General features: G+C 44.6%; 2 protein-coding genes and 1 long non-coding RNA gene across 16 annotated transcripts in view; 2 read left to right on the top strand and 1 right to left on the bottom strand.

Annotated features, from left to right (window-relative positions):
- Positions 1-7735, top strand: part of RGPD4 (RANBP2 like and GRIP domain containing 4) — a 54098-nt gene extending 46363 nt beyond the window's left edge. For both annotated transcript variants that reach the window (XM_060169460.1, XM_060169458.1), the window contains 6 exons: positions 443-647; positions 1233-1334; positions 4655-4800; positions 5698-5971; positions 6098-6423; positions 6795-7735. In XM_060169460.1, the coding sequence (XP_060025443.1) occupies positions 443-647; positions 1233-1334; positions 4655-4800; positions 5698-5971; positions 6098-6423; positions 6795-7100 (1359 nt within the window). In that variant the 3' untranslated portion in view covers positions 7101-7735. The remainder of the gene's footprint in view (positions 1-442; positions 648-1232; positions 1335-4654; positions 4801-5697; positions 5972-6097; positions 6424-6794) is intronic.
- Positions 5727-9069, bottom strand: LOC132531585 (uncharacterized). 2 transcript variants are annotated; one of them, XR_009544140.1, is made up of 3 exons: positions 8589-9069; positions 6510-6609; positions 5727-6015 (listed from the first exon to the last, which is right to left on the bottom strand). It is a non-coding gene; the product is annotated as an uncharacterized LOC132531585 (long non-coding RNA). The 2 variants fall into 2 exon arrangements; XR_009544141.1 differs by having other exon boundaries at positions 6510-6606.
- Positions 8648-18654, top strand: part of CCDC138 (coiled-coil domain containing 138) — a 48936-nt gene continuing 38929 nt past the window's right edge. The window contains exons 1-6 of one of the 12 annotated variants that reach the window (XM_060169462.1): positions 8648-9008; positions 9464-9521; positions 9973-10133; positions 12579-12701; positions 14407-14591; positions 16564-16722. In XM_060169462.1, the coding sequence (XP_060025445.1) occupies positions 8672-9008; positions 9464-9521; positions 9973-10133; positions 12579-12701; positions 14407-14591; positions 16564-16722 (1023 nt within the window). In that variant the 5' untranslated portion in view covers positions 8648-8671. Of the gene's footprint in view, positions 9009-9219; positions 9280-9463; positions 9522-9972; positions 10134-12573; positions 12702-14403; positions 14592-16563; positions 16723-18654 lie in introns of those variants that run through there. The other 11 variants (XM_060169467.1, XM_060169466.1, XM_060169474.1 and 8 more) reach the window with 11 other exon arrangements.

Genomic DNA, 18654 nt, shown 5'->3' with positions numbered 1-18654 from the left:
GGCTCAGTAGTTGTGGCATGTGGGCTCAGCAGTTGTGTCTCACAGGCTCCAGAGCACAGGCTCAGTAGTTGTGGTGCATGGGCTTAGTTGCTCCGTGGCACATGGGATCTTCCCAGACCAGGGCTCGAACCCGTGTCCCCTGCATTGGCAGGTGGATTCTTAACCACTGCGCCACCAGGGAAGTCCCATGTCTTGAGATTTTTAATCCTTCTGCTTTCATCCACTTTTCAGAGGCTTCTTCTAGTCGCTTTATCTGTTTCAGTCCAATCCAGCTGTAGGTGCTGGGAGAGGTAGGATGAAAGGTGGAGTGGGAGAGAGAAAAGTGTGCTTACTCCATTTTGTCCAGAACTCCAAGTCCTCGGTTTCTTTTAAAATAGGGTATATGATCCTTTTTGTCAATCAGTACTTAATGTCATAGTTATTTGTTACTTCCTCTTTGCAGAAATCCCAGAATGAGGGCATAACTAGCACGGCTGACAGTGTGTGTACGGATGGCAGTAAAGTGACTCTACCATTTTTGTGTAAATCTGAAGAACCAGAGTTTACTACCAAATGTATTAGTTCACCACCTTTTTCTTCTGAAGCTGTCGATAAACCTGTGGATTTATGTACTAGAAAGGAAAATGATGCAGATTCTACAAGCCAAGGTACAATTTGATACATGTTTATAAAAACCTTCTAGGCATGCATTACTACATAAGGTACACCTGTGATTTTGAGACGATAGACTTTTAAATGCAAATCCAGAAACTCCCTTTCTTAAAACAAAATTTGAGATTTATAAAGGGGCATGAAATATTTCGCTTTTATGAGCTTATTTTTTACAATTGAGAATACAAAAAATCTTTAGATATTTCCTGAAATCCTGCCTTTGAATGAATGTTTTAGATTATATTAGATTGTGTAAAGCAGAAACTGTATAGCTCTCTATCTGATTTAGTATAGATCTACATCTCATTTTTAAAAAATGATTTTGGGTATGCTCTTGGTATATTCTGCATTGAGAATAGTACCTGAAAACGTAATAACAATGAAGAAGCTCAGAACTTGGATGTCTTTTATAAGTTTTCTTCAGAGAGATAACCAGATTATAAATGTTCCACACCCCATCCCACCCCATACCTCTCAGTAGTACAGCAGGTCCTACCCCCATTCTCTTTGGGTCCTGAGTAAAGCTTTGATGTTCAACATGTATTAAATGAAATATTAAATTGCTCTTTTCCTTTTGCCAGTGGAAAGCAAAACAGTTTCATTTGGATTTGGAAGTAGCACAGGGCTGTCATTTGCAGACTTGGCTTCCAGTAATTCTGGGGATTTTGCTTTTGGGTCCAAAGGTAAGATCAGGAGGAGCGGTTTTAATGATTGTATTACAGAAATATGCACACCTGGGGGGAGCAAGCCCTTTGTCACTCACCTGGCCATTTGTTTCCCCAGCCCTGCACTCCAGCTGTCTAGTGTTGTAATAAAGGAAGGGCTTCTGTTTTATTGTTATTTTTGCTATTATTAATATAACCATAAGAATTTTCTCGTCATTCATTGTAACTCATGGTGCTAGCCTTCCCCATCCTGAAATGCAGAACCGTCACTCCAGTTTTGGAATAACCTTGGGATTGGCACATTGTTCTTTTAGTTATACTTTTGATTTACTAATATTTCAAGATATGTGCATCAGTAATTTTTAAGGAGATGATTTTGCAGTTTTTTATTTTTGCAATATCCTTGATTGTGCTTTTTAATATAAGGGTTGTGCTCATTTATAACTGGTGAGCTTTCCCACCTTTTCCAGTGATTTTTTTCTATTTTTGGTCCATTTGGGTATCATTTGTAGAAAATAATCCTTTTCCTTGTTTCAGAAGCTTGAAAAAATTAGCATATTTTCTCATTCTTAAGGTAGCTTACATGTATCTGATTATAGCACCACCTAAACTGAACAAGATGCTTGAATTGTCGAATAAATTTTGTTGAAGATACATACTTACATGATAATCTAATTCAGAATTCCCTCTCACATATTTTTACTTGTTTCACTAACACTGGGTTTAGCCAATCAGCAAAAAAAAAAAACAGAACAGTTCCTGTCATTTATGGAAACACATATGAAACTTTTAGAAATTACCTTCAGATGCTACGTTATGTTGGAATTCGTAGCTTCACTGATGTCAGGTTGCTTTATTTTTATTAATAAGTAGCCTGAAGTCACAGGGTCATAGGTCAACAGATACAACAGTGTATAGTGGGTATAATTATCCACAAATAAAAAGCCAAATAAAAATTGATGTGTTAGGTTGCTTGATACTTGGTATACCTTTTTCAAAGTACTCCATCAGTACTGTACAATGAAGTGTGAGGTAGGCAAGACTCATGCCACGTGGGAGGCTCGCCCTGAGTAGTATTTGCTGACGTTCACTCCTTTTTCCATGAGATTATTTACCAAGCTCTTTTTTAAACTACATTTCTTGTTTTGTTCTTAGATCTCACAGGAATTTGTGCTTTGTCTTTTCAAAGAAGTAGCTTTTGGTTTTATCAGTTCTTTTGTTTATGTTTTTTATTTGTCTTCAGATTTTGTCATTACTTTCCTTTAAATTATCATTGGTTTTCTTGCGTGTTAAATGCCTGCTTTATTTAATTTAGATTGTGCTAGTAAGCACAGAATAGCATTTTGAAACTAAATTCCCCTGGAATCAATTTCATAGCTTTTCATGGGGAATTTTCACACTACTATAATAAGTTTTTTTAATATTTTAGAATTTCATCTTGCCTTCTTTGATTAAGAGCTTGTGGGATTTAATTTTTTTTTTTAAGGTAATCAGTTTCACCAGAATGTTTTTTTGTTTTTTAAACTTATTTCTGGCATTGTGTGGACCTTTTTGATCTTAAACTTTTTGTTTTGGTTGGTTTTAAGCTACGAGGAGTCTTCTTTTTTTAATCCTTTCCTCCTCTTCTGTTATGTGTTATTTCTGTGGTGATTACTTTTTCTTCATCTGTTCATTTTATTTTTGTTTCATGTTTTCTTTTGTTCCTTTTTTTTCCTGTCTTCTCCTGAAAGTCCTCTTCACAGGCAGGTCTGTCAGTCACTCCCTGTCTTTTGTGTAATATTTCATATGGAAGCTAAGAGAACACAAGGAACACATGTTTATCTGCTGCTCCCCTTTGTCCGTGATTTGACGTTTTATCTTATTTCCTTGAGATTCTGTAATGTTTTCATTAAACCCGGACTCAGAGTGGAAGCTTCCTAGGTACTACTATCTAGAACACAGTTGTTGTTAAGTTGATATTACTGATGTGCACATCTTTATACTCTTACTGTATAAGTTCTTTCTCCTGTCCCTTTAGAACAGTGGTTTTCAACTCTTGGCTTCATATTAGAATTTCTTGGGAGCTTTTTAAAGAAAAAAGAAACACCTGATAGTTATGTTGGGCTCTCTGGGCCTGCGGCCCAGGCACTGGTATTTTACAGAAGCTGTTGGTGTGATTTTAATATGCACCCAGTGTTAAGAACCATTGCTTCAGAGGAATTTTGAGACTTTCTGCCATACCTCTCAGGGTATTGGGGTAATTTAAAATTTTTTTCTGCTTGGGAGTTCCTGAGCCAGTTATTTTTGAGCCCTACGCCTGTGTATCATGTAGATCTGTGGTTACTGTTCTCAGGAAGCCCCCCACACAACCTGAGATTGTGCTCTTCTTGTTTCAGAGCATTCTTTTGCTGTATCTTCTTAATAATTTTTTTCTTTTTTCCTGTTTTTTTCTCCCCATTAAACCTCACTTAGGAGTTGCTGCTTTAGACACTAATTTTGTTCTTTCTTCAGGGTGCTGTTTTCAACTGATCCGTGACATTTTTGCCTTCTCCTGAGTTTTTGCATCAGATGTAGGTTTAGAGAGCAGTGATTTTGTCAGCAAGTGATGAAGAGTTGAGAGGTTTCTTTCCTCTAAGATAGTGGGGAATGTATTAGCAGGCTGGGTCCTCACATTCGAGATGCGGATGAAGAAGCTTTTAGTTTTCACCTTCTCCCTGTGAGGGGGAGTAAAAGTCTTTGTTCCTCTGCGTGGGAGTGGGGAGCCTTTTCACCCCTTAACTAAGTTAAGCCTAGTATTGCTTGAAGACAGTGGGGGTCAGCTTCTCCCAAGGCTGCAGTGCCACCTGGCCAAGAAGTTTAAGCTCCAGCTCTAGTTACCTTAGGAGGAAGTTGAGGTAGAGAAGTTATAAACATGTTTAGTCTGCTTCGGCTAATATGGAAGTAGCAGATTTGGCTTCTTTGAGAACATTTTTAGGTTCAAAAGTTATATTTTTCATGTGATAGAATGTTTTATGAAATGAACTACCTTTGGAGCTGAGCTGGGTTTTCAGAGTTTCAAAGTATGTACTTTTAATTAAGAACCTGCTTCATTACTGAAAGTTCTTCTGTAGTTCAGTATCATGAAGACCTAAGGCTCAGATGATCCTAGACCCTATCTGTATATCTAGACATAAATGTTACTAAAAGTCCTGTGTACTCACCACATGAGTTTAATCTGCCAGAATAGTACAAGTTTAAACATTTTTATTAGAAGTATGTTACATCATTGGAAATTAGATTCGTTCATAAAGTAATCGAATTGGGATTAAGAGCTTATTAAAATAGATACCACTGTTTAAGTATCCTAATTTATTCATCAGATAAAAATTTCCAGTGGGCAAACACTGGAGCAGCTGTGTTCGGAGCACAGTCAACCAGTAAAGTTGGCGAAGATGAAGATGGTAGTGATGAAGAGGTAGTTCATAATGAAGATATCCATTTTGAACCAATAGTGTCATTACCAGAGGTAAATATTAAAGAGTGAAAACCTTACTAATAACTTCACATTTTAAGTTTAAAACTTGACATGGGCTTGATTTGTAGGGCTTGGCCTTGTTTGCATTTCTTTCAGAACACTGACCATTTCAAATGGAAGCTCTTTATTAGAAGTTCAGCCTTTAAGTTCAAATAGTCTTTTTTTTTTTTTTTTTTGCGGTATGCGGGCCTCTCACTGCTGTGGCCTCTCCCGTTGCGGAGCACAGGCTCCGGACACGCAGGCTCAGCGGCCACGGCTTACGGGCCCAGCTGCTCTGCAGCATGTGGGATCCTCCTGGACCGGGGCACGAACCCATGTCCCCTGCATCGGCAGGCGGACTCTCAACCACTGCACCGCCAGGGAAGCCCTCAAATAGTCTTTTTAAAGAAATTTACATACAAATGTTATTTGGTAAATTCTATATGAAATCCTTGGGAAGAACTTAATTTTTGCATGTTTGTTTTCAGTAACGTAATTCTAGGGGCAAAAGAAAAAAACCCAACCAACATCTAATCTCATATTTGCCACAGTTCTTTCAATAAAAAGTAAATTGTACTTTTTCTGGACAAGAATGTTGTTTTAGGCAAATTACTTTTATCAGTTTCAACCTCAATCAGTAGATAATATTTAAGAACAAGCATTTTTTTGAAACCTCTCTTGTAAAAAAATGTATTTAGTTTCCAAAATGAGGAAGAATGTTACATAAGGGGAAAATGTGTAATGACAGATTTTTCCTGCCTCATCCAAATCAGATGTATTTGTAACCCTAGGATGTTAACTGTTTTCAGATTCTGTTCATGCCAGTGTCTTAAGGAATTTGGATCTTGGAATTTGTTATGGAATATTTTATAAGCAGCATCTTAGAGATAATTTCATGTCCTGTCACAGGTAGAAGTAAAATCTGGAGAAGAAGATGAAGAAATTTTATTTAAAGAGAGAGCCAAACTTTACAGGTGGGATCGAGAGGCCAGTCAGTGGAAGGAGCGTGGGGTTGGAGACATGAAGATCCTCTGGCACACGATGAAGAATTACTACCGGGTCCTGATGAGAAGAGACCAGGTGCTCAAAGTGTGTGCAAACCACGTCATCACCAAAACAATGGAACTGAAACCCTTGAATGTTTCCAACAATGCTTTAGTTTGGACTGCCTCAGATTATGCTGGTGAGCTCTACACTCAAATGCTACTTTCCGGTTTGGGGATTTTTCTAAAATTGATAACAAATACATAAAACAATTTATAACAGTTATTATAACACAAAGGTCACTGTGTTGTTTGTTGTTTAATAGATGGAGAAGCCAAAGTGGAACAGCTTGCAGTGAGATTTAAAACTAAAGAAATGGCTGATGGTTTTAAGAAAAAATTTGAAGAATGTCAACAGAATTTATTGAAACCCCAGGAAGAACAGGTATCACCGAGAGCAAAGGAGACAAATCCTGTGGTGTTTTTTGATGTTTGCGCAGATGATGAGCCTCTGGGACGTATAACCATGGAATTATTTTCAAACATTGTTCCTCAAACTGCTGAGAACTTCAGAGCACTGTGCACTGGAGAGAAGGGCTTTGGTTTCAAGAACTCCATTTTTCACAGAGTGATTCCAAATTTTGTTTGCCAAGTAAGTCTTAAGTGTACATCACAATGGGTGTCTAGAAAAAGTGCAGCACACCAACTTGGGGAATTTGGGTGTTTCTCCTTACTTACGATTTTCTTTAGACTTCTTTAGCATTTCCACAGCCCCAGCTTCTGTCCCCACAAGAACTTTCAGCCTAAAACGGTTCGTATTTTTAATGCCTTGAACCTGCTGGAAATCAAGGGTGGGAAAAAGATCTTTTCATTGTTTGTCTTCTTTCACAAGTGGGTGTTTCTTAGTTTTCAGACTGCGTTCTCAAAGAAGCTGGGTGTTGAGGACCTACCCTTTAGTGGTTAGTTCTGTATGCATTTGTAACATTTTATTTGGGATTCCTGTTAATTGAAATCTTTTTTCAGGGGGGAGATATCACCAAACACGATGGAACAGGAGGACGGTCCATTTATGGAGATAAATTTGAAGATGAAAATTTTGATGTGAAACATACCAGTCCTGGCTTACTATCCATGGCCAATCGAGGCCAGGATACCAATAATTCTCAATTTTTCATAACACTGAAAAAAGCAGAGCATTTGGACTTTAAGCATGTAGTATTTGGGTTTGTTAAAGATGGCATGGATACTGTGAAAAAGATTGAATCCTTTGGTTCTCCTGAAGGGTCTGTTAGTCGAAGAATTGTTATCACAGAATGTGGACAGATATAAAATCATTGTTTTTCATAGTAGATTTTACCTGTATAAACAGTTGAATTGAAGCCTAGCTGTTATGACAACATGGTAATTATGTTCAGCTTTTGAAAATGGACATTTCCAATGTATAAATATAAAATTGCAGCTTATAGCTGTTGTCACTTTTTAATGTGTTATAATTGACCTTGCATGGTGTGAAATAAAAGTTTAAACACTGGTGTATTTCAGGTGTACTTGTGTTTATGTACTCCTGACATATTTGTATTAAAATGGAGTAATACTAATCTTGTTAAAAGCAATAGACCTTCTCAAACTATTGAAGGAATATGATATATGCAATTTTAGTTTCTTCTAAGATATTAGACTTCCTGCATGGATATACTTACTGTTTGGATAAAGGGACCATGACTTGGATAGTTTTTATTTCAGATTTGGAATATATTTGGTAATTTTCACTATTGGTGTGCTCATTTATGAATAAAGATTCACTTGTGAGTGGGTAGAGCCAGAGGGTAGAGACTTAACCAAAGTGCTCTTCTATAAATTCTTGCACCTCCTGTATAGCTAACAGAGTAGTACCTTCTTTCCTTAAAATGTTATGTAGCTTCCTGTGCTCTTCCCAAGGTATTAAATTAATTTTTACATTTTAAGTAAGTTGAGTATTTAGACTTTTTAAAAAACCTGTCATCTGTTTCTACTACCTCAAACTGCATTTGGTTCTGATAGAACTTGAATTTTTCCTTGCAGTTATTGTGATAAAGTATGAGTATTTTAAAAAGGTCTATCTATACCATGTTCTTTGGTTAAAGATTTGGTTTATACTAGATTGTTGCAGTACCTTTTTCTGGTGAATTTTGTAGCAAAAATAAAGTGACAATTGTTAACAGCCATGACATTTAAAATATTCATTACTTGTGCATCTAGTTGTTTTTTCATTCTGGAACCAAAGTAAGGAGATAAAAGATCCGTAAACTTAAACTGCCACCTAATTTCCAGAGCTCCCAAGGAGAGGACTGTTTTCCAGTTGGGTATACACTGAAAACTTACTTGGAAATGGCTAGTGTCAAAAGTTCGACAGAAAAAGGGGGCACGTTCTCATCAGCTTACTCGTGTGGCACCACAGAGCACCCCGGGAGAGCACGTTTTGCGTATTCCAACCACTGCCGGCGGTGCCTTCTGCCCTCCGGGGTTCTTTCCAGCGGAGCCGCCTCATTTCGGGTAGTGAGGCAGTGGGGCTGTCGCGCCGTTTGGGGTTTGGAAACAGGCAGTCCTGGGACAGCACCTGCTGACCGCCTGTAGTGCGAGGGTCATGTGGGGTCCGTGTGCCGGGAGCGGCGGACGGCCCCGACCCTCCGAGTGTGGGGGTGTTTGCGTGTGTGTGTATGCGGGGGGCGGGGAGTGGGTGGGTGGGTGGATGCATGCGGGTTTCCGGGCGCTTCCCGAGGGATTCCAGGCTGCGGGAGGCACTCGGAGGCGCCCTAAAGATTACAACTGTGGACTCACAAGCTTGGTAACGGATGCTTTGGCCGAAACCGACTTCTCCAAGATTAGTGTCTCACAGCTGCTTCCGATGGGTTCGAGCGCTTATGAGACGGACCCGCGCGGGCTGCCCCTCGGCGCGACCCTCGGGAAGGAAAGGAAAACAGGAGAGACCCGCGCACCGGCCCGCAACGCGCCCCCACGGCCCGCGAGCACGGACCTGCGCCAGCGGCCGCGCTTTCGTCGGGGAGACGTCGGCGGCGCGGCGCGCCGTGCGTCACGGCGCAAATCCGCTGCGCCCGCCCCGCCCGGCCGCGCGCCGTTGCCAGGGAGACGACGGCGGCCGCGGCCATGGAGCCGAGGGTGGTGAAGCCGCCCGGGCAGGACCTGATGGTGGAGCGCCTCAAAAGGCGCTACGGCGTATGGGGCGGCTGCCCCGCCGAGGTGAGGTCCTGCCCTGCCTGTCGGCGCATGCCAAGTCCGCGGGTCGCCGGATCTGCGGGTCGGAGCGTGGGCGCGAGGCAGGGCCTCTGGCGGCGGCGGCGTGCGTGCACTCGTGAGGAGGGTGCTTTCGGCGGGCATCGGGAGCGGGAGGGACCGTGCGCGTCAGCGCGTAGATGCGTGGCAGGCGTTCCCGGCTGTGACTTGCGTGCGGGTTGGAACCGCCTCGGTCCCGCCCCATAGCGGGGAGTCCGAGCTGGTTTCAAGCCGAAAGGTGCGGGCGCCCGGCCTGGTGGATCCGCGGTGGCCGCCTCTGTGCGCGGACCCGGCGCGCGTGTCGGGGCGGCAGGGAGGGGGCGCTGCGCCGGGCTGGGGACCCGGGATCAGACCGGTTGTGCGGGGCGGGGGCGCCGGGCGGCCCGGCCCGCCCCGGTCACTGCTCCGTCGCTCTCTTTCAGCCCGGGCGCCGGCGGCCGGACGTGGCGGAGTGGCGACGGCGGCCTCCCTGCACCCCAGGTAGGGCGGCGGGGCGGGTGTCCGCGCGGCTGGGGAGGCGCTCGCTCCTTTTTTCACCGCAGGAGATGTAGTTTATTGCGCAGCGTTTAATGCTTGAAGTGCATAAAGGGGAGAAATAAAGTGTTGAACGTTTCGGCACTGGCGGGATGTCGTGACGAGGTGGAAGGAGGGCGGATTCTGAACGTTCGGGGAGTTCGCCTACCGCCTGCGGTCCTTAGGTACCGACCCATAGAACAGGGTTAGAGGCACCTGCTCTGCTTGCTTCCTCGCGTCGTTGACGGCGTCACGTGCGGGGGTGGGGGGCGGTGATGAACGTCAGTGCTGTTTGAAGAGCTGACTTGATGCCTGTTTTCTAGAAGTCTGCATTAGGGAGACAGGAAGGAAATCGGTACGTAGCTTTGTTCTCCTACGTTTCGGGGTCGAGAATGAGGTCGTTGATATCTAACCTTAGTGAGCAGCCTCTGCAGTCGTCTTTCCTGTTCACAGAGGACTTCGGTTTCTGCTCACGTGGAGATGAAGCTGGTCCGTCGCTGAGATGTTACTCTGATGAGAGGAGGCGCGGCCCCGCATCCCCCCGTGGTGCCCTCAAGCGTGGGACCGTCAGATGGCAAGGTAGCCCGAGTCCTGCTCGGGCCTCCCTGGGCATCTCGGGAAACTAAGGAGGGTCAGGGGCTGCCTGTGTGTTTGCTCTTCTCTGAGAGGAGCCTGCTGAGTGGTTGGAGAAACTGAGTGATTGTTACTGAGAATTTGATAAAAGCACAAACCTAGCATCGTGTTTGCTGGCATAATGCAGTTACTTACACTGTGTGATAGATGGCTCTTCATCCAGGACCCAAATGAAGACCTTGCTCCCCACCTCCCTTTTTTTTTTTTTGTGGTACGCGGGCCTCTCGCTCTTGGTTGCGGCCTCTCCCGTTGCGGAGCACAGGCTCCGGACGCGCAGGCTCAGCGGCCATGGCTCACGGGCCCAGCCGCTCCGCGGCATGTGGGATCTTCCCGGACTGGGGCACGAACCCGCGTCCCATGCATCGGCGGGCGGACTCCCAACCACTGCGCCACCAGGGAAGCTCCCCCTGTTTTTTTTAATTAAATAAGGAATTAGGGTAAAAATGAGTATAAGTTTGTTAGGCGGCAGTATTAACTCAGTCAGTGTCGTTGTGTCTCCTGGTGTGGTGAGCACTGTGTTCCAGGTAGCAGAGAGAGATGGAAGAAGTCAGCCCAGGGAGCTGGTATCAATGCCTACAGTATATGTATGATGTGGTGCTGGGCTGTGAGGGGTCAGCAGTTTTGCAGAAGAGATTTTACTCTGGATAAAACCACTGTAAAAACAATGGAAGCTAAGGTGAAATAAAGTTCTAAGTTGAATACTGTTAATGCCAAAAATATGTGGCAGAAGGAAGTGCTTAGGTATGGAGAGGGAGCAGACATTTTGAAATAACGTTAAACCATAAAGATATGTATGTATACAAAATGAAACGTTGGGGTATCGTGGAGAGAAGAAAAGAAAGTTGTGCCTGAAGTATCTGTTAACGTGATCGATATTTTGGAGCTTGAATTGCTTCATTCTCTGATTAAACGAATTAATCCATGTAAAGGACTTAGAACAGTGTTCAGTATGTAGAGAAGCACTCAGATGCACCGCTGTTTATCATCATTACTGTTACTGCTGTTTCCTTTGGCGCTCACAAAGTCACCTAGTTGATCTGGAGTCAAGATTTGGACATGGCGTTGATCGAATATAGAGGAAGGAAAGAGAAAATTGCTGGAAGTTAATTATGAATTCATGGAAATTATTTTCATATATTTAACTGATGGTTTTATCATCTTTAAGGTAAGCAGTCTGGGTGTAATTTCAAGTTACAAGTTGAGGCTTGTGGACTGTGAATATTTCTAACATTGGACAGTTTTTCCACAGTCCCTAGTTGTGATCTAGGGTGGAGTCGTAGAGCTGCCCAGCACAGGCTGCAGGTGTCTGTTGAATTCTTGAGATGGGGCTGGTCTGAATTGAGATGTGCTGTGAGTATAAAATACACAGCTGATTTTAAAGATGGATAAAAGAATGTAAAATGTCTTATTTTAAAATATTGATTGGGCTTCTCCTGTGGCGCAGTGGTTGAGAGTCCGCCTGCTGATGCAGGGGACGCGGGTTCGTGCCCCGGTCCGGGAAGATCCCACATGCCGCGGAGCGGCTGGGCCCGTGAGCCATGGCCGCTGAGCCTGCGCATCCGGAGCCTGTGCTCCGCAACGGGAGAGGCCACAGCACTGAGAGGCCCGCGTACCACAAAAAAAAAAAAATATATATATATATATATATCTCGATTGTATGTTAAAATGACAGTGTCTTAGATATACTGGGTTAAATATAGCATATTGTTAAAATTTCATGTCTTTTTATGTTTTCAATGTGGCTGTTAGAATTTTGTTTTTTCTTCTTGCGGCACCGAGGGGCTTGCGAGATCTTAGTTCCCCGACTGGGGATTGAACCCCGGGCTGTTGACAGTGAGAGCACAGAGTCTTAACCACTGGACTGCCAGGGAATTGCCCCAAATTTTAAATTATCTTTTGTGACTTGCAGTATATTCTCTTTGAACAGCACTGGTCTGGAAATGTCAACGTTCAGATGATCTTTTTGGAGAGAATACCTGGGATTCTAGTTCTGCTTCACCTTTTGCTGGTTATGTCACCTGTCAGTTAATTGAACTTCAGGGTTCCGTTTTCTCACCTTCAACACTATTTCTCTTAGTTACAATTAGAGAAAGCAGTGCCTGTCAGATCTGCCGCACAGCAGCATCCAGGGTCAGGAGGAGGAGTGTGGAGCATCCACAGGGTGTGCAGTTTGCAGTTGAGCCTGTTTGAATGTGTAGAAGGATCTTTGTAGTGAGTTTTCAGCATCAGTGATCGGTACTTTACATTTTTTCCTTTTGCTTTTTTAAACATGTTTACTTGTTACGTTTTTCACAGTTGTTACGCTGTTAATATGTGAAAAGCAGTCTCACCTGCTTTAAATGCTATAGAAATCTTCCAGAATGCTGTGATAGAATTTTTTTTAAAGCCTAGATGAGGAACTGGATTCTTTTCAAGATTTAAAACAACGGGAAACAGAAGAAGAGTTCATTGGGAATGATCATAGGGTTAGTACCTCCGAAATAAACAAGCAGTCTTTTAAACAGATAAACAAAGGTAAGAGAAATACTCATTTTGGAACAGTCATTTAAACAGTAACTCTGTCGAGTAGGGCACATAAAGCTTACCCCATAGTAATAACCCTGGTTCTCAGGGGTCTGTATTTCTGTGTCCTGGATTTTTGTAAGCCATGAGCTTGTTACTGCGCTTGTCATTAAGCTAAAGGAGAAGAAAAAATAAACTTCATGATTTTCCAGTAGAATTTGTACACTCTCAGAGTTTATCAAAAGCGCTTAATAATCAACTGAATATTTTTATAATTTCTTCAGTTCTTTTTCATGTCAGTATTTGTTAGGAAGTGAGTAAAATTATGGTAGTAGGTGGCTATTCCTTAAACATTTTAGGAAAATAGTCCAGATCACTTGAGGTCTGGCTTCCTTTGGCCCTGAGCCAGTAGTTGCTCTCTGTGTACCTGGCTGCCTATCCTAGTTTTGCCAGGATTTCAGGGAAAGAGGCAGCTGGGGTGGTGCCCTCCCCTGTTGGCTGCAGGACCGAGCTGCCCCTGGGAGCCTCTGTGTCTCCCGCACACACAGGACACTCGCTGCTCCGTCCTCTTCATCATTCGTCTCAGTGTGCGAGGAGCATGAAGAATACTGCCGGCTTGTGTTTCCTGCTGTGCGGTGGATTTTCCCACGGATGACCACTGAACAAGTGCTGAGTGTGTGTAAAGGCTGACAGAACTAAGGAGTCTTCAGGCCGGTGCTGGGGGGACGGGAGCCCGAAGTGTGTCTCCCCTTGAAGGGCGTCTGCTGAGTGAGGGAAGGGAGACGTTTTCCTTTTTAAACGTTCCTACTTTTTGTCTTGGCTCCCCAGTCTGTCCAAGACGGGGAGTACTGTGGGAGAGCCCTTCTTAAAGCCGGGGCGCTGCCCCAGCTGGAGGCCAATGCAAGGGAAAACCACTGTGCTCAGGATTAGCAGAGCGTGAGTTCTGATAGCTCAGTGCTGGCGAGGAGCTAAGCAGGAGGACCTCGCCCTCCACTGCTGTCAGGGGAGCTGGTTAGCTTTGGGCACCATGCAGTTGACTCTGCACGTGTACCCGGCAACCCTGCAGCGTTGCTGCTGATCGTGTGCCCTAGGGGAGTGCTCACCGTGGGCGCCAGGAGCCAGGTGCAGGGCCGCCTGGCCTCTGTGCAGGCAGCACTGCTCAGGTGTCCGTGTGCAAAAAACACAGCACAGGTGAAGCAGTGGAGGGTGGTGAACCTGCCGCCATCGTTAATACAGGAACGCGTTATTTAACGGGGGAGGTTATAGAGGTTGTGTAATTATATGATTATTTAACTACAGACGTTATATAAAGTTTAAAGACAGGCAAAACAAATAATTTTTTAAACATAAGTAGTAAAAATTAAAAAGAAGTGAAACAATGATGAGCACTGTATTGGGGTTAGCGGTTAATTTGGTGTAAGGGAGAGAAGGGAATGTGCTCCGGAGTTTCTGAGGTAACTTTCCATTTCTTGGCCTAGGTAGTTAATCCATAAGTGCTTTCGTGCACTCATTTTTGGAGTAATCTCAGATTTACAGAGAAGTTGCAAAAAGACCACAAAGAATTCCTGTGTGGCCTTCATCCAAATTTTCTAAATGTTCACTGTTTGCTATATCATTCTTTCTCTCTGCATATAGTCCTTGAAACTTTTTAACAATACTATGAGGATACTTAAAACTATAAATTAAGTTTTTAATTTAAGTTTAATTTTCTTAGCAGTTGCTGAACCAACTAATTTGGCCTCAGATTCAAGGAACTGGACTGACCGTTGCAGTGACGCTAGTGAGTCTCCTTTGAAACGTGTCAGCTCCCCAGCGTCCAGAGCCTCAAACAAGCAGGGTGTGCTTCCACGTCAGGTCAACCAGATCTACGATGAGTTACTCCAGATACACCAGAAACTGCAGGTGAGCCCTCAGGCCGAACCGAGGGTCCGGAAATGTTGATGTTGTCAGCGCCGAACATTGAGGAAACACGAACACAGTTGTTTCGTTTTGTGTTAGTTAAGTGTTTATTTCCATCCCATCCTTACTGAAGAAATAAAACAGAATTTGCTAGTAAAGTATGCTTTTTGAAGTAGGTGTTCTAGATTCATTGTTTTAAATACCTATATGTAAAAAGTTCTCCTGTCAGCTCTCACCAGAATTCAGAACAGTGGCCTTTATCTTCTTTGTCTCTAAAGGATGTAATTCACGTCTTTCTCAAGCATCCACTATGTGGGAGTACAGAAGGAAGCAGAAGTATATGTAATGACGATTTCTGTTTGAAATTCTTCTAGTTGGAAATATATGTGTATATATATATATATACACACACATATATATATATATATATATATATTTTTTTTTTTTTTTTTTGCGGTACGCGGGCCTCTCACTGTTGTGGACTCTCCCGTTGCGGAGCACAGGCTCAGCAGCCATGGCTCACGGGCCCAGCCGCTCCGCGGCATGTGGGATCCTCCCGGACTGGGGCACGGACCCGCGTCCCCTGCATCGGCAGGCGGACTCTCAACCATGCGCCACCAGGGAAGCCCATGTCTCACTTTTTGAGGACCTGTCAAACTGTTTTCCAAAACGACTGCACCATTTTACATCCCACCAGTGCTGCACAGGGGTTCCAGTTTTTCTCTGTCTTTTTGATTCTAGCCATCCTAGTGGATGTGAAGTGCTGTCTCGTGGTTTTGATTTGCATTCCCCTGATGGCTAATTGATTTCAATTTTGGACATGAGTATTTTGTGCCACCTGAAAGCACACAGGTGGAGATGTTAGTAGGCAGTGTGGACTTGAGTCTGGAGCTTGGGAGAAAGAGCCGAGCACCGCAGTTTGGAAACAGTGAGTTGCGTGCGCAGTGCTTTTAGCCCCTGGGTGGATGGAACCAAGCAGAGAAAGTATGGAGGAAGAAAGCAGCTTAATCCCCAGTCTTGAGGAGCAGCAGTAATTGAAGGGCAGTGGAGGGAGTAGAGCCCGTGGCGGGGAAAGGGGACCCGGAGGAGGTGGTGTCAGGGAGGCGAGGAAGGAGGGGACCAGAGTGTGCGATGCGTGAAACCAGGGCTGGAGCGGGACCTGCGGGTTCAGTGATTGGGCAGCTGGTTCAGTAGGGGAGGGGACGTGGATTGAGGCCAGATGAAAGTATCAGTACATCGAGGAGTGACTGGGATGTCAAGAGGGCTCAGCAAACGTAGACAACATTTTAAAGAAGTTTGTGAGGAGGGGAGGCCAGTGGGCGGGATCCAGAGAGATTTCATTTCTGATGCGATGGGAGTGTTGGAAATAATAGAGCACTGAGTGGCAGCAGTCTCCCCAGGAGGCAGAGGCAGTGGGAGGCCGGCCTCCCTTTGTAAGGCTGCATCCTCGCGCTGTCTTCTGTTCCCCCGTGAAGGCAGAGACCGGCTGCCTGCACAGAGGCTGGAGGAGGTGATGGATTCGGGGTGGAGGGTGGAGAAGGTTTGCATAGGCACCGTGGGGAATGCGGGGAGGTGGGAGAGGATCTCTGGGCCGCACGGGAGTGCCTCTTCAGGTATGAGGCTTTCTCCAGGGGAGCTCAGCTGGCATCGGGGCAGGGAAGGTGGCTGGAGGGCATCCCAGGCGATGGGAAGGGGAGGGGTGGCAGGCATCCCGGCGGGCGCGGGGAGCTCCGCGGTGCTCACCTTGCTTGCGCCCCAAATTCTCTCGAGTCCTTGCAGTGGAATCTCACTGGTGGATCCTGCAAAGTACAGGGTTACCTGCATGCCGGTCTGGCTGTTGCTGCATCTGCGCTCACTTGGTTCCCATGCATCCGAAACGCCGTTCGATTGAGCTGCCATCTCAATGAATGAGACTCACTTGTACCGCTGGTACGTGTGCTTCTGAAAAACACTAAACTCTGCCCTTTCTATGCAGTGTGGAACTGCAGCACAACAGCAATTTGCTGAAGAGCTTCAAAAGCGAGAACGTTTTCTGGCTGAGAGAGAAGAGCTGCTTTTCAGACATGAAAGTGCCTTGAATAAAATTAAAGGTGTCAAAGAAGAGGCTCTTACAAGGTTCCAGATCTTGAAGGAGGTAAGCGCATGGCGCTGACTTTAGCGGGCAGGGCCCTCCTCCTCTGGTTTGGGCTCCCTACTCGTTCGCATTTGCACATTTGCTCAGCCTTCCCGCCCTCACATTTTTCCTGGACCAGTTGAAGGTGGGTTGCAAAAATCAAGACCCAGCACCCTAAGTCCTTCTTCCGTGCTGTGAATTGCCTCAGAAATGAGGGTGTTCTCCACACCACCGTTGAACAGGAAATACATGCTAATTATATAATTTAACTTAAAATACATACACAGTCCACGCTCACTTTCCCAGTGGGTCCCCAAATTGTCTTTTATTGCTTTTTGTTTTGTTCTCTGATCAAGGAACTAGACAAAATGCAGGCAAATCTCATTGGTTTCTCTGCACCTAGAGCAATCCACGTCACCATTTTTGCTTTTTCTGAGGCTTCTCTTTGAAAACTTTTGGCCTGTAGTCTTAAAGAGTGTGTCTTATTCTGTATTTGCCTGATTGTTTCCTAATGTTTATATTCAGATTAAATATTTTTATCGAGACTGTCAGGTAGGTTGTACGGTATTGTTCTTTGTTTCCTATCGAGAGATGGGTTACTATACGTGCAACTTATATAGAGGAGAATTTACTATTTGTTTTGAAAGCGCATGCAGTCTCGCGATGGGCGCCGTGATCAAGAAAAAGAGTAGTCCCGGCCCCCAGGGTTCCCACGTGCTCCTCGTAGCTATCCGTCCCCCCCCCCCGACCTCCCCGCACCCCCCAGCAAGCACCCTCCCCCCCTCCCACTTTGCTGTCACCCCGCAGGTTTCTGAGTCTGTTCCTCTCTCCGGTCCTTTTCTCGTGCACCCTTCAGATTTGATCACGGGATCACAGTTTCTTCTTGCATTTCCATGTTGCAGTTGATCTTGTCTAGAGAATTGTTTTATTTCTGGCATTTTAAAGTTCTAAATTTTCCAATTATTTTCAATTTTTCTCATGAGAATTTCTGTCTTTCCATTTGCATTCATTGGCATTTGGAATTCAGTTAAAAATGCCACTCTAGATCACCTGAGGGTTGGCATTTTTCTTGAAACCTGATCGCATTCTTCTGGTTTTTGTATGTGCGGCGAGTCTGGGGTTGTCTTTGGGGCCTTTTGGATATTATTAATTTTGTATAGATTCTGGGTCCTTTCGTAACACTCTGGAGAACGTTGGTTGTATGTGTTCATTTCTGAAGCAGTGAGCCCAGTGGGTTGAGGCTGAGTGTTTTCTCACCGTGTGGGCTGTGCCCCCCTCGCTCGGTTTCCAAAGCCTGTGCTGTTGCTCTGGAGCCTGTCATGCAGGCACCGCTGGGGGTTCTCAGCCTTTGCTGTGATGCTCTGGGTCTTTAAGGTGCCCACACACAGTGGGGCTGTTTTTAAACTGAACTCCTGTCTCTGCCCCTTTGCTCTGCTGCTTTCACGGGCTCAGGGCTGATCCAGATTTGAGCACAGTCCTTGGCTCCTGGGGTCCCCTCTTCCTGGTTTCCCAGCCCTGAAAAGCAGTTTCTCTCCAATTAGCAGTGACTGGGGCCTGCCCTGGGGCAAGACTGCAAGGGAAAACGAAACCCAGGAAACTTCAGCCCCTTGATGGTTTCTTCTCCAGGTTTTCCCTCCTTTCTACTATTCCCTGCTTTGTTTCCCTTTGACATTCCTTAGGTAGTTGCTTTTTGTGTTTTGTGTACGGTTTTTAGTTGTAATTAGTTGTAATCAGTAAGAGAGGCAGAGTGCAGTGGGGCTTATCCCTCTGGAAATGGAACCCACATCATACATTTTTAATCTCTTCTGGAGGTGGAAGATTTGTACAGTGAGAATGTTAATCTAATTTTTAAAATACATATAGTATATGTGACCATATCCTAAGTTATTTAAGGAGTCATTTAATGTAATAAAGTTGCATAAAGCTAATTTTTTTCACAAGCTTGGATTTTTA

This window comes from Lagenorhynchus albirostris, chromosome 13 (assembly GCF_949774975.1).
Source record: "Lagenorhynchus albirostris chromosome 13, mLagAlb1.1, whole genome shotgun sequence".
Classification (NCBI taxonomy): domain Eukaryota; kingdom Metazoa; phylum Chordata; class Mammalia; order Artiodactyla; family Delphinidae; genus Lagenorhynchus; species Lagenorhynchus albirostris.
Note: the sequence above shows the minus strand (reverse complement) of the source record. Positions and strands in the feature narration are given on the sequence as shown.